This window comes from Caenorhabditis remanei, chromosome II, assembly GCF_010183535.1.
Source record: "Caenorhabditis remanei strain PX506 chromosome II, whole genome shotgun sequence".
Lineage (NCBI taxonomy): Eukaryota > Metazoa > Nematoda > Chromadorea > Rhabditida > Rhabditidae > Caenorhabditis > Caenorhabditis remanei.
Window position 1 is genome coordinate 11,982,524 of NC_071329.1, and position 14,477 is coordinate 11,997,000.

Here is a 14,477-nt window from a genome sequence, read left to right on the forward strand (position 1 = left end):
ATAGAAACATGTTGCACCGAATAGAATGAATACTGTAGTGAGAAGAATTAGAAGAATCGGAGACCAACGTTGGAAACATGGTGAGCGAGTCGCCGATGTTAGACGGGATGTGGACGCCTTCACGCGTTCCAACATATCCTGGAAACTGTTAGGTTGATATGAGAAAGACGGGAGAATGAATGGGAACAACATAGAAATACCTAGAACGAAGTCAGATCAGTTCTAGGTTTCAGCCTCCTGAAGATTTTCAAGAAAGCCAGATGAGGTTGCTCAAAACTATGAATTTATAGAAAGAAAAGATCTCGTTATTTGAGCAGAAAAATTGTCTCGGAGAAATCTACGATTAGGTAATTTTCTTCGACGGATACAGTAATCCGCATAGGCTCAACCATAGGGTCTTTGACCTCCCTCTTCCCCACTAAGTCTGAAAATCGAAGCCGACGTTTCCCAAATCGAATTCTCAATGTTAATGACATCTACTTTCTCTCTATCTCATTCCTTTTATGAGCTCTTAACGATAGAATGAATTCTAAAAATAAAAAAAATGCCGAGACGTTCTTCTCGAATTTCGGGCAGAGCGATTTGAAAATGTTTCTTTTATTGGATTTTAAATGAGGGTACGTTATTGGAATTCAAAAAAAAAATTCCTCGTGAATTGAGTTAGCCTTATCCCTAGAAATTAAGATAATATCCAAAGAAAGAAACAGAACCTGATTGAAGTTGTCGAGACGGTTTGAAATAAAATGAAATGGGAACAGAAGACTAGTCGGCATGAAAAAAAGAGATAGAAGAATTGGAAAGCACACACCAAATACACAGGAAGGAATACTGATTGGAGGAAAGTTTACAACTAAAAAAAGAAGAAACAAGAAACAATGGAGGAGGGAAGAGAAAGGAAACGGGAAACCGGCTCAAACTGACTAACAAGAAGAGCAAATCAACACCCCAGTATAAGTTTCGTAGTTTCTTTTATTTCTTCCTCTTTTCTTCTTCTTCTTCTTCTTCTTCTTCTTCTTGCTTTCGACTTCTCCTTCTTTCCAAAAATAGGCGGAGCTTCGAGCAAGAAGATGTCGAAGATGGGGGCAACAAATCTGATATGTGGTTGACATTTGGCACAACTTTGAGGGTCACTGATTGGGGAGGGGAAACATTGGGAGGAGAAGGCAGGAGGAGAAGGACGAGATGTGATTTGTTTCGAAAAGGGAAGACACCAATTAGATAGAATCAAAGGAGAAGAAGAAGAAGAAGGAAAAGGAGCTATTTGGAGTTGGGCGAAAGAGTGGATGTTGGTGTCTTGGTGATTTGATAATATTCGGAAATCATTAGAAGTAATTCAGAATATCTACGAGATCTAAACCCAAACGCGTATATTACTTGAAAGATTGAAGTTAGAAACTTATAAATCATTAGAAACATCACATTGATCAATTCCACCAGATTTAGTTTTTTTACGACCCGTATCTCTTGGGGAGCAAAGGCGGAGACTTCGGGAAAGCAGTTGGTCTTTACACTTTTGTTAAAGTGAGTTTGATCTTGGAAGGATTGAAAAATATTTAGGTTTCGAGCGGAATTACTTTAAAGTAAAACAACTGATAATCAGTTTGCTGTAGTTAAAACACGACTGGTCACTTTTGTATAACTCACCATGAAATCGTCACAAGAAGAATCATTGTAATTGATCTACACTCAACTCCTTCCTTCTGAATTTCATCATGAAATATCAAACTCTGATATCTCCATATTCTAATTCGACGCAATGCATCGTACTCTCGCCTGAATCGAAACTCTTGCGATCTTCTTTTCTTTGTTGTCAAAACTTACGAAGAAGCGTCGTCGTCGAACGTTTGACAAACACAGTAGTTTATAGTATGATCATTGATTGATGGCAGACATGATTCATGAAGACGTCGCCGTTTTCTTTGTGAAGATGTCGTTGCATCGAGCTGAGCACCCACCAGAGAAAACATTTCTGCCTCGTCGGCACAGTAATCTCCAGTGCTTCGAGCTAGAATAAGATGCCATTTCGTCGTTTTGATTTTGAAATGAGTGAGCATGTTCAATAACTACAGTAATCTACTTTATCAGAAACTCACTCTCTTCAGAGTATTTTATGGAGTAGCAGAATGGAAGAGGACGACATCTTTCCGCATTACAATGAGCACACTTCACTCTGATTTCGACTGATGGATTCGAAATGTTCACCTAACAAATTTGATTTTATTTTTCGATTCAGTAAGTGCTTGCTCTTACATAATAAAACACTTGTTGTCGATTCTCAAATGGAATTTTTCTCCCATCATACCGTATGATTTCGGTCACTTTTGAATCGTTCCAGTCAGAACCAGAAGTAAAATATAGAAGAATCGAGAATAAAACAAGTGTCGGAAGCATTCGAGAAGCAGATGGAATGAATGAAGTCGTCGAGAAATGCATGCGACAAAAACGTTTTTGTCTTTTCTCAATTGCAACCCAATTTCCCCGGGGAACGACAAAAAAGTGGCATTGCAAATGAGCATGAAACGGAAATATAGGGTAAACAGGAGATGTTGCTGTGTTTCTTCTGTCAGCATATGAATTTCTGAGTGCCAATGAGCATGTGTGGGTGAAGCAATGAGAAAAATATGGAAGAAATATTTATATTTAGCGAATTTTAGGTCGAGTTATATCCGAATACTTCAAAACAGTTAATTATTATGGGTGATTGATTATGAAATAGACAGGGAGATGATTTCAAAATAGAAGTTATGCAATGAGCATCGTCTGATGAAAGATTATAAACATGTAAATACATGAAAATATTTTTTTTACAAGAGTTATTATGATCTTCTGTTTCTGAAGTTTTCATGACGACTTCGAAGCTTTGGAAGAGGAGCTGCTGGGTTTCCAGTTGCCTTTTTCTTTGATGGCGGGGGTGGTGGAGATGGACTTGGAGATGGACGTCCTTGATTTTCGCCATCTTCTCCGAACTCTCCGCGGTACTTTTTCCAGTCGATATACCTGAAAACAATTATAAGTGTCATATAATTGACTATTCAAAAACATCATGTTTTAAACTGAAAGCGAGCAATATATTCTGTGAAAAACATACCAAGCGTGAAAGACGCACGATACCATGATGCAAGTTATGATACAAATGGGAATATTGATGTCATCCAGATACCGATTCCACACTGGAATTTATAAAATCATTTTCAATACGATTAAACGTTTCGCTCACTTCTAGTCCTATAGCAAGAGAGGCTTACATGTAGCTCGTTGCCTGAAGAAAGTGGAAACACTTTTTCGGTAGTCTGATAAAGTTTGAAGTATTTGTGACACCATTCCAGAAGATCTTTCGATGCACAGAAATACTGAGTCATTTCTTCCGGCCATGGACCAGTGCCATCAGGGGCTCTCTCCCCTCTATTACAGATCTGTGGTTCCAGATGCAACATCAAATCTTGTCGTGGCATTGCGCGGTTATGTGCTGAAAGTCGGCCTCTGTATGTCTCTAACCTGTAATAGAACTTTTGATTGAAAGAATCAATAGAGTTCCTCACCGATACCGAACGTGGTTGGTGATATCCTTTTGAGCTTCTTCGGGAAGGGTATCAAACTCATGCATGTTGATTGGAAAGATTGAGAGGATATTGGTGATTGAGAGTACAGAAAAAAGGCATGTGAGGAAAAGGAACAACTGCCATAAACAGTCTCCGCAAGCCATTCCTGCAAAAAGAATCGTCAAAAATTACTTAATTTTAAGAAATCAGAAAGAACAAAGCGATATCGACCAAATAACAAAGAAACGGCTAACGAACTTTCGCTAAAAAATTGAAGTCAAAGATTTTACAGATTTGGCGCCAAAAATGTTTCAACTTTGACCTAAAAGCCCAAACTGAAAAGCTCGTCCTGCTGCGATGAATTTTAAATTTTGAGAGCGCGCAAGCTGGCTCTCAAGTTTCTTTTCAGCTTTTGCTTCTCTGAAATATTGAATTCTCACCCTTTTTACCCGTTTTCAGATAATTGGCAATGATATCACATATTCTCACCATACTAATATTCACATCAGCCGCTGTTGGAGCTCCGCACCGCTACGAAAAGCCACAAGCACAACTTCCTCTCCGTGGGGAATTCGTTCATTTCGTGAAAGAAAGGTAACTTCAATATTTTGGAAAAAAAACGTAAAAGTTATATTTTTCTAGAATTTATCATGTCATTGATTCTTCGAACGACGCCCCGCCCAAATATATGATGATTTATGTTACACTGACCGCCTGCCACGAAAACAGAACTTCGCATCGCATCATTTCAGGACATGTACAAACAACATGGGAAGAAGAAACTTGTGGAACCGAATATATGCAAAAATGGTGTCAAGAGAATCCCGGAAATCTCATTACAGTGATGACTGGTGTCGAGAAAATGAATACATCAGCAATGGCACAATTCAGATGCAAAATGTCTGAAGCTGACGACGAGCAGTCAATTATTGTTGAAAACATTGAAACCGAATGGATGAAGAGAATTGTTCCTCTCATGATTGTTGTATTTATTCTGGCTGTCATTTACAAGTGAGTTTCCTGGTTTACAAGTGAGTTTTCTGGTTGCATAAACTGTTTTCAGTTTCCGAAGAGCATGTAAAGAGCAAGAGGAGAAAGGAAAACTGGCAAACGCGATTAAAATTGTTGTCGATAACAGTATGGATACCATCACTCTTGATTCCTCTCGTGATGAAAAAACTCGAAAGGAATATGCTCGATTCGACGATGATTCTGATCCATCACTTGGAACTTTGTTCACTCTCTAAGACACACACGCACATTACCTGTAAATATAACTAACCTCACTTGACGTATATATTTTATAATTGCACGAAATTTTCATGTTGGATGAACGATTTATTTCGAACCCTGTCAAACTTTTCTCAATAGAAGCATTAAGATATCAGGTCATTACAATGCACAAGTTAGTAATTTTTGAGCTTGTGATAGGACATGAGCACTCTCAAAAAATATACAGAAAATGGAAATGAAAGACAAATGAAAACAATGAACCCCGTAATTGTCATCAAAATAGATTAGTTCTAACCAGTCTACAAAGATTGTGGCATCTTTAAAGTCTCCTGGCCAGCGTTCGATGGAATGCGTGTTTGAATTGACACGCGGCTGCTCGTAAGGAAAATGATTTTTCTAGGAGACGAAGACGAGTGCCAACATGATCAACTTCTGCTTCTGAATCACATCTATCTTTTGCCGGACAACAAAGTTCTAGTTGCCGACAGTATGAAGACCAAGATTCAAGATTCTCACACGTCACCTCTTTCTCGTACAATTTCTTAGGGGCATAGCATTTTGCGTTCTGAAATTATTATGTAGTGGTTAAAACTATTCTCTTCACTGTGTACCTGTTCCTGTGAATCACTGACACATTTGATGAAAAACTGCAATTTGTTGTTGGAAGCTTCATCGATAAGCTGAAATGCACCCGACAAGCTTATTTTTCAACTATTTCGATTCACTCACTCTATAAAGTGGAAGCAACTGTGCCGAGCACTTATCATAAGGAGTTGGATACGGTTGTGCACATCTCAATCGCATTTCAACTTCCTTACGCAAGCATTTATCATATCTTTGGCATCCAGTTTGAAGTGTTCTCTTGTATTCTTCCATCTTCTTAGCACTTTTCTTACTCATTGGTAATATTACGATTGGTTTCGTTCTGAATTGAACTATTTGATTAGGCCTTCAATCTTCTTATCTTACTTTTCCATCATTTTTGCTCCCATCGCTTTTAATCGGTGTCTCTTTCTAATTGGCAGAGGCCAGAGTTGATCTTCCAATGGTGTCGTGCTGATCGACGGAGAAGGGGTTACCTGAAACGGTCACAATTATTTAGTAATCTCAAAGTTACCAACATCAATGGAGCCAAACGTATAAGCTGCCGTTGGGAGTGGAATCAAATCTCCATTTTGTTGTTCACTGAGCATTCCAGGGCTCAATGGAGCTGCAGTTGTTCTCAATTGTGGAGTAGTTGTGTGATCTGTTGGAGGTGATCGATCTGGATTATGTGGACCATCCATTGGCCATATTGATGATGAACTGTTAGCTTGCTCGTATCTAGCAATAGGTATTGGGAAGACTGGAGTTGTCGAAGTACTCGGCTGAAAGGAGAAAATAATAGAAAGGTAATAAAACTACAGTAACCAACCTCAATATCCATTGCACTAATATCAATGTAGTCAGCACTGGAGAAATCGAATTCATCCTCATCTGATTTCGTTTTCTCCATATGCTTATTCAGAAGTTCGTGTGTTACATAATCAACTAGCGGATCGACCGAGAAAGAAGGTGTCGGTGGAGGTATACTGCTTACAGCATCTTCTTCTCTCGATGTTGTTGTTGTAGGCATTTCAGTTGTTGTCGTTGTCTCAATAGTTGTAGTTGTCTCTTCAACTGTAGTTGGTTCCATAGTTGTTGTCGTTGTAATTCTACGAATTGGAGCAAAAGTGAGTCTTGAAGAAGGTGGGCGAGCAGAAGATGTCGAGAGGGGTGTCGAAAGGAAAGTTGGTGGAGGAATAGTACTCGATGGAGGAGGCTGTTCAGTCGTTTGTTCTGTAGTTGGTTCCATTGTCCAAGCTCCATTATTATTGATAAATGCTTCTCTCAAATCAGGTGTATTATCTTGTTCAATTGGCATAAAGTGCGGTTCTTCGGTAGCAATTGCTTCGTCGATCGAATTCGTTAACTCGTTTTCACTGATTTGCGCTTCAAGAATATCATCATAGATTTGATCTACTCCATGACTTGGCTCAAGTTGCTCTTGTTTTGACTGATATAATGGTTTGATCACAGGTTGAGCATATCCGAGGAAACTTCCTTTGTTCTGTTTCACTATCAACATCTTTGGCAGAATTGATCTACCGTATTCTCCTTTTTGTTTCAAATTTCCATTCAGTTTATCTAGTTTCAACGCTGCCTGAAATAGTATTTCTAATTGTCTTGTCTCTATACTTATCACTTACATGTTGTGGATCAAACCTAGATTCTGTTATTTTCGAGGCTTGAGCGAAAGGTGGCTCATCTTCGAAATCATGTTTCTTCTTCCGCAGCCTCCTCTTCTTATTCTTCCGTAATTTTCTACCATTTCGTCTGGCATCAAAATCAATGGACTGGAAAGTAAAAGGAGAGAAAGCTGGCGGTTGTGATGTCGTTTGAATGGCAGTACCACCTTGATGAAGAACGGTAAATGGACGAAGAGAAGTTGTTGGTGGATCTATTGGAGCGTGAAGAAACTCTGCTCTACCAGCACGAATTGTTGTGGAATACTTTGGTTTTGATATTCCGTAACGGCTTTCTGTGATGAAAATATTGTGATATTTGTGATAAAGGTTTTCGAATCTCACTATTCAATCTCTTGATTGGTTTCGGTCTTGCAGATAATGGAGCTGCGAATTCTCTTGCCTTCTTTCCATGTTTGCCCATAAGCTGCATTCTCTTCTGCAATTTTAAAAATCATAATTTCTCGTACAATTTGAAGTTACCAACCTGAGGATCTGGATAAACTCTGAATGGAACCACTGATCTCAACATCACTTTTGTTGCTTCACTAACTTTTCTAGCTATCATCGCATCTTCTCTGGAAATAAATAATGCTTTCCAGTTCATTCGGAATAATCGAACCTGGATATAGGAGATCTCAACACTGAACTCATATCAATTGCACACTCTTCTAATCTTGATTTCATCTGACTTTTCTCTAATTCATATTGCTCATTTATTATATCTCTTTCCACTTCTAGTCCACATCTCTGTGCTGCTGGACAACATCTACTCAATGCAAAACATTTTTGAGTCAATCTCATCAAATCACTCCAACAAGTGGCAGATGAAAATGAGAGAGGTCTCGAACTCATTTCAATTTCAGAATGACAAGTTGGGTCCTGAAAGTTTTGTTTCCTTATTGGGTTACTGTAGGTATCTTACTGTCATTAGAAGAAAGTCAATCTCACTGATCGCAGAGTATTTGGCAGTGCATTCACTGAACAGAGACTCAATGTTGTAAGATGTTGCTTTGTGATTTCTGGAATATGAGCTTAAGCTTTAATTTAGAGATATTTGGTAACTCACCCATATAAATCATTAATTTTACACGCGTGTTGTGTGAATCTTCTCGATGGTTCTGCACATTTCCAATGGACTTCCAATAACTCATTTCTACATTTCACATATCTATCACATCCATTTCCAAAAACCTGAAACTATTCCCATTTCAGCTCTAGACTTCTTCTATTTCACCCCTAGTGTAACTTTCGTTTCTCCCGGTCATAATTGCCACAATTATTCATGTCCGAACGGTCTTCGTTTTGCTTCTGTATATACCCACATTCCCCCTTTCCCTGTCAATCATCCAGGTCTCCACTACTTCTCATTCTATTTCGTGGAATGAACACGGAAGAAAAGTTGGCTAACGGAGAATGACGGTGGGAGGGAAGAAATGTTGCAAAAAAGACAGAAAAGGAGGAAGAAGAAGAAGCAAATTGAGTGATCAAAAAAGAAGAAAAGTGTCTGGGTGGGTGGTCATTGCACTTAATTGGCTCACTTTTGCATAAGATCTTCATACCTGACTGATCGAGATCACTAGAAGAAAAATAAGTGGATTTAATGATGGCAGAATTCCAAGATGTCGACTCCGATCTACCATCTGGAAGAGATCGGATTGTGGAGGTTCTGAAAAATAAAACATTAAAAATATGGAAGAGAGTAAAGTTTTTGATAGAAGCAATTTAAAAAAGAAGAATATGAAAATCCAGGAAGATTCTACAGATCTCATTGTCAGCATGTCTAAGTTTGTGAAGATAAGAAAAAGAAGAAACTGATTTTCTGATAGATCAAGAACTGTTCTTTCTTCAAATTGTCTTCTGAATGGAGTGACAATCTTTTTGTGGATAGGAAGCGGTATATGTATATTACAGGAAAATCGCCATCGAGAGAAACTGAGATTGCATTTTGATTGGCAACGAAATGGACAAGAAAGGGGATTATGAAAAGACACAAAACGACGAGAAACAAGCAGTTCTAGAAATCTTTTTGATTGACTCAGAATACCTGATGAAAGCTTTTCCTCGTCCAAACTTTCACCGAATTGGGTGGCAAATGGTTTTGAAATGCCAATAACTTTCGGATATGCCCTCTTTTTCACCCCGACTCCGCCCCTTTTCCATTCCCTTCCCTTCTTACGCAGCTAGTTTCATCGTAACGAAATGACGGCATAAATCTAATTGACTGACTGAAAGTGCAGGTCGCATTGGTTTAAAAAACAGGTAAAAGGTTTCTGGGATACGTGATTTTTTTTCCTTTTTGTTCCGCAGCATAGTATCCGAGTGGAAGGAAACAACATTATTAGGAAAACGAAACAAATTAGACAAATTTGTAAAGGGACACACACAAAAAACTACACGAGTGTATGGGTGAACGTCGTGCTTTGGTGATTGATGACGGAATCGGTTGGTGGGAAGAAAAATAAGGAATACTGTAGTTTAGAGTGGATTTATTCAGATTGAAATTTTGGAGCTATAAAAGTTGTCAAAGAGTTTTTGTTTTGCTTTTAAAAAGCCTTTGATACAGTATAAGTTTTAGATGAAGATCTTCCATAGGCTTACTACGTTCGATACACAAAACGTTTCTTCTCTAAAATTGAAGCGCTGAAGTAGTGCACTATTAACATTTAAATTCAAAACCATTTTTCTCATTTTTAATTGGAAACTAGAAAAAGTAACTATTTTGATAGATACTGTAGGAATATGAAATGAAAGATTTCAGACTTGGTCGTTTTTTTTAATTTTACAGAATAAAGGATTTTATTCTGGATGTCAGGATACGTTAAGTTGAAACCCATAGTCTGAAACTTAAGATTGAAATGTACAGTTGATAAATGATAAAATGATAAAACGAGGTGAATTGATACAAGTCGAGAGTCTTTTATATACAACTTTCAAGATCTCATTAATAAATGAAATGGATTAGAAAGTAGAAGAAAGTGGGATGAGGCGAGACATTCTCGAATAAGATGTAATAATAATAACAACACATAAATGTACATAAATGCGGATCGCCACGTCATTAAATCAAAACTTTGAAGTTTGTGAAGAAGAGAAGAAAAAAGAAAAGAAGGATTGTTATAAAGCAAAAACAAAGAAAAGAGAAATACGGTGTCTGTCTCGACGTCTTTTCACATATTCACCGGAACACACAGAAATAGATATTATGCAGATTTCGATCAACGGGCTTCCCAAAATGGGCGACAATGAGATGCTTTTTCGAGATTTTCACGACTTTCGACCCGAAACAACACATACACGTTTATGAGAGAATAATTAGAAGGAATAGCTAAAAGAATTTTGGAGATAGATTACAATCATTTTGTGCATTCACTTTTCTTTTTCATAGATCATACGATATTCGGTACGGGTTCAACTTGATTCCATTTTTTAGTTCATCTGGATTTGAGAAGTAAAGTCAAAGAAGTGTAACTTGATTTCAATGTGATCCTACTCAATATATATGAAAATCGTAATTGATATATACGATACAACACACTAAAGTTGAAAAATCTAGATAATTTGGATCCAACTCTTTCAAGTATAATTATTTTTTCCAACTTATCAATCTTTGTATTTGAAATTATGTTATTCTCACCAACCCGAACTCCCAGCTTTTCAGAATCTACAGTAAAATCCCTTGATACTGTAACCAAGATGAAGAAGAAGAAAAGCCAAATAACTAAGAAAAATTTTGATCTGATGTCAAAGATCATTTTGAAAAGAAGTTGCGTATTTCTTTGCTTAGTATAGCCTAAAACTCTGCAACAATAATAGCTACGAGAAAAGAGAGAAGGGCGGATCGGCCGAAGACAGTGGCAAACCGCTTCGTGCTGTTGCAAGTCCTATTAAAGTGCGGCTGAATAATAGGTGTCCGTCGTTGACGTCTTCGGCGCCATTCGTCCGTCTGTCAGTCCGTCAGACGTCACCCGCCACAGCTTCTTAGTTTTCCGTCTTTCGAGAAAACGAATGCTACTCGATTATCCGATTTACTACTGCGCAATGTCGGCTTCGGTTTCGCCAAAAAACGGTTTGAAGGACGGAAAAGAATAAGATGAAGCATTTATGATGAGAAAAGTAGAAGAATGAGATGATGACGTAAATTCACGATGGCAACTCTAATATGAATGCGGAAAACTGTACGGAAGGTATGTTCGAGAAGCGAAGCGAAAATTTAATTGTCTGAAATAATGTGAAGAAAAAGTGTAAAGGCGGAAGATCGTTTTCCCGAATTACTATTACTTTCGGAGCTTTTTCAACTTTTGGTTTCTCGGAATTCCTTCATAAAAAGCGAAAATATATCAAGGTGCTAAGAGCGGGGCGTGCGCGCACGTTCATCTCATAAATCAGATTCCAAATTTAGATATCGTTTGTTTCCGTTTCGACCGGATAGCAATAGCGTTTTCAGTGGGGAAAAGTTTCATTTAGCTGATGACAGATGGAAAAAAAGAAAAGTGTCGTTTTCTACTCCAGAATGGGAACCCGGCATTGAATGTAAAGGTGACAGAGAGTAAAAAAACAAAAAGAGCCAAAGAATTAATGAAAATGTTGCATATTATAGCACAGTAGAAAATATTATGTATTGGAAAGGGAGAGTAAAAGTGAATTCTAGATCATTCTGAAATTCTATTAGACAATTTACTAAGTTACAGAACTTTAGAGTTTTGAGAAAAGTGAATTTAAACGATTTTTCAGAGCATTCCATTGAAGTGATTCTTGTAAAGGATCGGATAGCATTTTTCGAATTCTGCGAGTCGTTTCCTTTTGTCGGACAGTGTTGTCTTTTTGTCGTCTAGCATGTTCTGAAGAATAGGCCAATAAGATATTGAACGATTATTTTAAAACTTACATTAATCATTTGCACAAGGAAAGAATCAGTTTCACTCAACTCGGTAGATTTCAGTGATTTTGAACGAACCGACTCACGAGGAACAGTAAACCGAACTGGTGTCAATTCGTTCTCTGTGGAGTTATGTCTGGAATTAGATACTAGTTTGACTGACTTATGACAATTTTAAGTTGTGAAAGACATGCAAACAGAGAGAAGCATTCAAGAAACACAAAACAACAATTAATTTTCATATTACTATACTTTCTCTCTTTCCGCTGCCACTTTACTTGTCCATTTACACACTTTGCTCGTAATGAATTCTCCAGTGGTTGCGGACGAAGGCCAAGTCGTTTATTCCGACGAAGTTCGACGAGAGTCTGGAAAATAAGTAAAACATTTTGAACTTAAAATCAAACAAACCTCCATAAAGATTATTTCTTGACCGTTTGTCATACATCCTTTCGGGAAAATGAAAGGGCAGAGCTCTTCGACTATCACTAGAAAGTTTTCTCTGTATCGCCGAGGATCCATCTGACCCAAGTAGAAAGGACTTCTCAAATCTTCAACCGCATCTGCTCGCATAGTGAGCTCAAGCCAATGAACAATTTGATCAATGGTTTTGCGAAGTGGGTTAGGGACCATCAAGAATATATACATGATGGCAGTCGGCAACTTCTCTCCAGTATCCATAATATGTTGCTGAGCAATTTTATTGAGAAGAGGGGAAAATTCAGCTGGAAACAGAGGAGATTCTCCATGTCGAGTGATTTTTTCTAGTCGAGCTTTGACTGCAGTTAATGCAGCTCTGCACCATAAAAACATCTGCATTTTCGAGGTTTTTCCGGGTGCATTTTCCAGATAAAGAAGCGGAGCACAGCATCGAGCCATTTGGAACCAGCTTCTTGCATCTCGTATCAATGGATGTGTTTCAATAACCAAGTCCATCTCTTCTTCTTGCTGTGGATCTAGTCGATCTTCCCCTGCTCCTAACCCAACTTTTTCCAGTATTGATGACAAAAATGACGCATTTTTCTGAAACAAAGTAACTTAGAAAACCTCTAAACAAATCGAAAATCTACCTTCACGTCTTGAACAGGGAGAGCGACGTCTTCCAAAAACTCCACTTCGATCAAGCTCAGCAAGTGGAAAAGTGCAAGCTCATAAACTTCGGCTTCTTCCTCTTTGATCATTTGTTGTTCTGCTTTTCTTGCTTTTTTCTCCTGCTTATCAGATGATGAGAACAAACTCCAAGTTGATTTAAGAAGAGTGGATCCACCTTCTTTTCCGTTATCTTTGTCACGCCCTCGTGAAGTCGATCGGTTTCTACGTACCGGAATCAATGGAGAGAAAAGTCTTTTGAAACTGTTACTACGACGAGTGCTTGATGCTCTTGAAACTGATGTTGAATGCTCATCTTGATCTCTTGATGGAACTGGAGTTGTGACGATGTATAAACTGAAATAATCGAATATATTACATTTCAAAAAATGTGTTCTATACTTTTCTGACTCTCCACCCAGCCTATAAAATGCACGCTCGGAATCCAAAAACTTTTTCTGGTGAATATCAACACTTTGAATTGTTTTGGATTCCAACCAAATCCCAAGCAATTTTACAGCGTTACTTCTTCCGACATTTTCTGGGAAATCGTCCCGATGGGATTCAATATAAGCTGTCAAAATATCGGCTGCTTCTACTCCTGTGAATTCTTCGCTTCTCCGAATAACTGCAATACTCCTCTTAAAGTAATCTTGCATTTGCTCCATTCTTTCTTTCGCTTTGAATTGAGATTGTGGTTGAGGTTGATTGCAGTTTTCTTTGTCATCTGCAAAATTGAAGTTGACTTCCAGGAAGTATTTTAAAACCAACCGTTCTGAAGCGGGTCGATTTTTAAAGCACTTCTTTGAGGTTTCATCGGTGCACCTTTTCGTAATATCCCTCTAGGCGGTTTCGGCGGAGGCGAAGGAGTCTTTTCGTCAATCACTGAATGAATACAATCTTCGTCGTAGGCTAAACTGGACAAATGATGCGACGAAATGCTCATTTTTGATCTGTGAAGAGAACGGACATTTTTAAAGGTTAACAGCAGGGTGAGACACATGCAAAGCACACGAGGATATTTACAAAGTTGCGATTTTAATTGGTAAAACCACGTAATCTTTTTTGTATCGATATAATCGTGGAAGTTTCTAAATTTTCAGCTAGAAACGTCATTTGAGAAGCGTTGAAAATAATTTTTCAAATTAAGATGCCTGCCGCGCAATAATTAGTGCGGCGGGGCGCGATTGCTGACCTCTCCTACCATAAGCAATTCAGGCCTAAAACTGACCAGCAAACTGAACAAGAAAAAGATTTTATGCGGCTACATGTAGAAAAATGAAATAAAAGACGTTATCAATCCAATAAAGGTGTTTATAAACGCTAGAAAGTTGTTTTCCATGCAATTCTCTCTTCTCACAGTGTTCCACAACGGTATACAAAGGAAACAATCGGAACCGTTGCAATATTGATTCGTCATGGGACTCTTTTGCTCAATATTGTCGATCTATTCTTCTTCAAACTGTTGGTTGC

The 14,477-nt window shown here is 38.1% G+C and overlaps 5 protein-coding genes across 5 annotated transcripts; 1 reads left to right on the top strand and 4 right to left on the bottom strand.

The window, feature by feature from the left end:
- Positions 1–1,640: 1,640 nt before the first annotated feature.
- Positions 1,641–2,433, bottom strand: GCK72_006270 (uncharacterized protein; the record flags this gene model as incomplete). Its single annotated transcript, XM_053725549.1, has 4 exons — positions 1,641–1,773; positions 1,822–2,005; positions 2,094–2,202; positions 2,251–2,433. 4 exons carry the CDS (start codon positions 2,431–2,433, stop codon positions 1,641–1,643), a joined length of 609 nt encoding a protein of 202 aa, XP_053589743.1.
- Positions 2,434–2,816: 383 nt separating this feature from the next.
- GCK72_006271 (uncharacterized protein) lies at positions 2,817–3,604 on the bottom strand (the record flags this gene model as incomplete). Its single annotated transcript, XM_003113514.2, has 4 exons — positions 2,817–2,997; positions 3,089–3,170; positions 3,218–3,495; positions 3,540–3,604. 4 exons carry the CDS (start codon positions 3,602–3,604, stop codon positions 2,817–2,819), a joined length of 606 nt encoding a protein of 201 aa, XP_003113562.2.
- Positions 3,605–4,008: 404 nt separating this feature from the next.
- GCK72_006272 (uncharacterized protein) lies at positions 4,009–4,786 on the top strand (the record flags this gene model as incomplete). The annotated part of the gene is made up of 3 exons (XM_003113625.2): positions 4,009–4,133; positions 4,182–4,550; positions 4,603–4,786. 3 exons carry the CDS (start codon positions 4,009–4,011, stop codon positions 4,784–4,786), a joined length of 678 nt encoding a protein of 225 aa, XP_003113673.2.
- Positions 4,787–5,091: 305 nt separating this feature from the next.
- Positions 5,092–8,679, bottom strand: GCK72_006273 (uncharacterized protein; the record flags this gene model as incomplete). The annotated part of the gene is made up of 13 exons (XM_003113525.2): positions 5,092–5,337; positions 5,384–5,452; positions 5,502–5,697; positions 5,742–5,851; positions 5,894–6,139; positions 6,187–6,954; positions 7,001–7,332; positions 7,382–7,475; positions 7,524–7,614; positions 7,659–7,918; positions 7,962–8,058; positions 8,106–8,230; positions 8,599–8,679. 13 exons carry the CDS (start codon positions 8,677–8,679, stop codon positions 5,092–5,094), a joined length of 2,715 nt encoding a protein of 904 aa, XP_003113573.2.
- Positions 8,680–11,766: 3,087 nt separating this feature from the next.
- On the bottom strand, positions 11,767–13,950 carry GCK72_006274 (uncharacterized protein; the record flags this gene model as incomplete). The annotated part of the gene is made up of 7 exons (XM_053725550.1): positions 11,767–11,877; positions 11,925–12,051; positions 12,210–12,283; positions 12,327–12,938; positions 12,986–13,361; positions 13,407–13,731; positions 13,776–13,950. 7 exons carry the CDS (start codon positions 13,948–13,950, stop codon positions 11,767–11,769), a joined length of 1,800 nt encoding a protein of 599 aa, XP_053589744.1.
- Between the last annotated feature and the right edge of the window lie 527 nt (positions 13,951–14,477).